Source organism: Octopus bimaculoides, chromosome 24 (genome assembly GCF_001194135.2).
Source record: "Octopus bimaculoides isolate UCB-OBI-ISO-001 chromosome 24, ASM119413v2, whole genome shotgun sequence".
NCBI lineage: Eukaryota > Metazoa > Mollusca > Cephalopoda > Octopoda > Octopodidae > Octopus > Octopus bimaculoides.
In genome coordinates this window covers 35,791,620-35,794,489 of record NC_069004.1, presented here as the reverse complement: position 1 = coordinate 35,794,489, position 2,870 = coordinate 35,791,620, and the positions used below count along the sequence as shown (strand labels likewise).

The following is a 2,870-nucleotide window of genomic DNA, read 5'->3' as shown; positions in this document are numbered from 1 at the left end:
GAGAATCAGTTAATCATGATTTTATTCAACATATTCCCCTCTCAGCGTTTCTTCATTATTTCTAAGCCCCGTGAAAGAACTCAGAAGGCTGGGTTTCCAGCCAAGCCTTTCACGACACCCTGGGAACCAGGAGATTGTCAGCCCCGCCGCCTCGTAAATATGTATGTACACACATACACAGAAGAAGAAGAAGAAGAAGAAGAAGAAGAAGAAGAAGAAGAAGAAGAAGAAGAAGAAGAAGAAGAAGAAGTACAACCACAGCAACAACTGCAACAACAAAGAAAGGAAAACCAATTATTTACCACTTGTACTTGGTCAAGTCTGCAAAATGGACTGGACATAGTTGGACATCGTGGTCTTGGACATATGAAGTAGATGATGGTGAGGGAGAAGGCAGTGAATAAGATGACCACAAAAACAGCAAGGACTGGCACTATGATGGTCATGTTGGTGTTTGTGTTCGGGTTGATCACTGCAACAGAAACAGTGCAATAATAATAATAATAATAATAATAATAATAATAATAATAATAATAATAATAATAATGATGATGATGATGATGATGATGATGATGTTTTCAAATTTTGGCACAACATCAGCAATTTCGGGGGAGTGGGCAAGTCGATTACATCGACCCCAGCGTTCAACTGGTACTTATTTTACCGACCCCTAAAGGATGCAAAGCAAAAGGTGGCCTCAATTGAACTCAGAATGTAATGAGCTGGGAATAAAATATATATATGTATATATATGTGTGTGTGTATGTGTGAGTGTGTATATATATATATATATATATATAATATATATATATATATATATATATATATATCTTGGAGTATGGCTCTTTACGTTCTGAGTCCAAATCCCGTTGAGGCCAATTTTACCTTTCATTCTATCAGGGTCGATGAAATAAAGTACCAATCGAATATTGTAGTCGATGGTTTCCACTGAGCTCTTCCCCTCAAAATTTCTGGCTTTGTATCTAAATTAGAAACAGTGAATTCTTTTCAGTTGTCCCATTTTTATTGCATGCTTTCACTGCACTCCCGAGTGCAGTACCGTGCACATTGAATATGTGCAGTGTTGCTTTGGTTCAATATCTCCACAGTATGCAGTAGTAGTTGTAGTTTCTGTACATATTTTTATTTCCTGCGTTTCAGCTTATCGATTTGTTTTTCCGATCATTGCTACGAAAACCAATTTCTCATAAAGAATGCTTCTGTTATTTATGGTGAAAGGGGAGGGCCTAGAAGCGAACTGCCTCTCGAGCCAATTCCTGTGCATTACGAAATAGTTTCTGTGCTAGAAGCGCAGCGGCCAACTCTCCTGCTCTAATTGGGAGATCGACAATCATCCCCAGAGTCACATGCCGTGGGGGAATGCAGGGACCAATTTGAAGACCACAGCAAATGCTCGGAATTTTACTGGAAGGATCCTAACTTGAAAAAAGGTCTCGGGAGTTGATCAGGGTGTGTGGAACACTTAAGCATAGTTACCCAGTTGGCCAGGGAAACCCGGCAGAACAGAAGCAGCTTTATTGCTGTAACTGAGCCTTGCCCACGGGCCCAAAGATTATAAGCAGGTTGAAGGAGCTTTGAAGTGGCAACATGTCCTGGACTGGTTCAGAGACTTCACTCTGGATACTTACAACAGCTTCAGTGTGAGAATCTTTGCTGGTTCGACAAGATTAGACTGGCAGAAGCTCCAAGAAGATATTAGCACTGGGTCTACCATTTTCAGGGCTCTTTTTTAGTGTGCATTTGCTGTAAACGCATTTGTGAAGTCGGCTGAAGTGTTGTGCAGGGAGGGGGGGGGGCACTCACCAAATCTGGTTCTTGACATTTAAGCCATTTGAACGATTTTTGGCTGTGACAACCTGTGTAATGAGAATAGGAATGGCAGGAGTTGATGGTTTGGGGTTGAATGAATTTAAAACCAGTCAAGACGAGATCTTTTGAGCTCAAGAAAGGCAGGATCGGTTGCAGATTCGGCTTTACACACGCACGCACACACACACATACATACATGCGCGCATGCATACACACGCACACGCACATATGGACATAAATGTATGTGTGTATATGCATGCATATATAAATATATATATATATATGTACACATTATATATATGTATATATACATATAAATAAATACATACATATATGTGCATATGTATATATACCTGTGTTTATATGTGTGTGTATGTGTGTGTGTGTGTATATATATATATATATATATATATAACTGAGAGAGAGAGGGAGAGAGAGAGTGGGAGTAAGAAAGAGAGGGAGAGAGAGTGGGAGTAAAAGAGAGAGAGAGAGAGCTTGACGGTACAACCCTTAAAACCAATAACAGGACGTAGTGTTTGTTAAGAACAAAGACCAAAACATTGCCAAGAGACTTTCTAAGAAAAGCAGACGTGTTGCAAAGTGGCGAGTTGGAGCCGGATTGTAAGTTGGTAGGCAAGAAGATATTAAGGAGAAACAGGTTACTTACCTGGACCTTGGCAAGTCTTGTCTTTATAACCAGGTCGACAACCTCGCTCACAGGTACCATTAAAACGGTTGCACGGGACATCGTTAAGGCATTTACCGCACAAATACTTGCAGTCTTCTCCATAGAAATTGTCTTCGCACTCTGTGCAAATAGATAAGGATTGTGATCACGTATATATACACACACACACACACATATACATACATGCATACATACATACAAACACACAAACATGTGTATGCGCGCGTGTGTGAACGTATTTATGTATGCATATATGTGTTTCAAAAATATTTTTAATCGGTAGAAACTTAGAAAAGTGACTCGAGGACCAAGCGTTTAAAAACGTGTGTGTGTGTGTCTGTGTTTATATATA

At 39.8% G+C, this 2,870-nt stretch overlaps 1 protein-coding gene across 1 annotated transcript in view; it reads right to left on the bottom strand.

Annotated features, from left to right (window-relative positions):
• LOC106876786 (tyrosine-protein kinase receptor Tie-1) overlaps positions 1-2,578 on the bottom strand; it is a 6,787-nt gene extending 4,209 nt beyond the window's left edge. The window contains exon 1 of the mRNA XM_014925496.2: positions 2,498-2,578. Coding sequence (XP_014780982.2) covers positions 2,498-2,578 — 81 coding nt within the window. The remainder of the gene's footprint in view (positions 1-2,497) is intronic.
• Between the last annotated feature and the right edge of the window lie 292 nt (positions 2,579-2,870).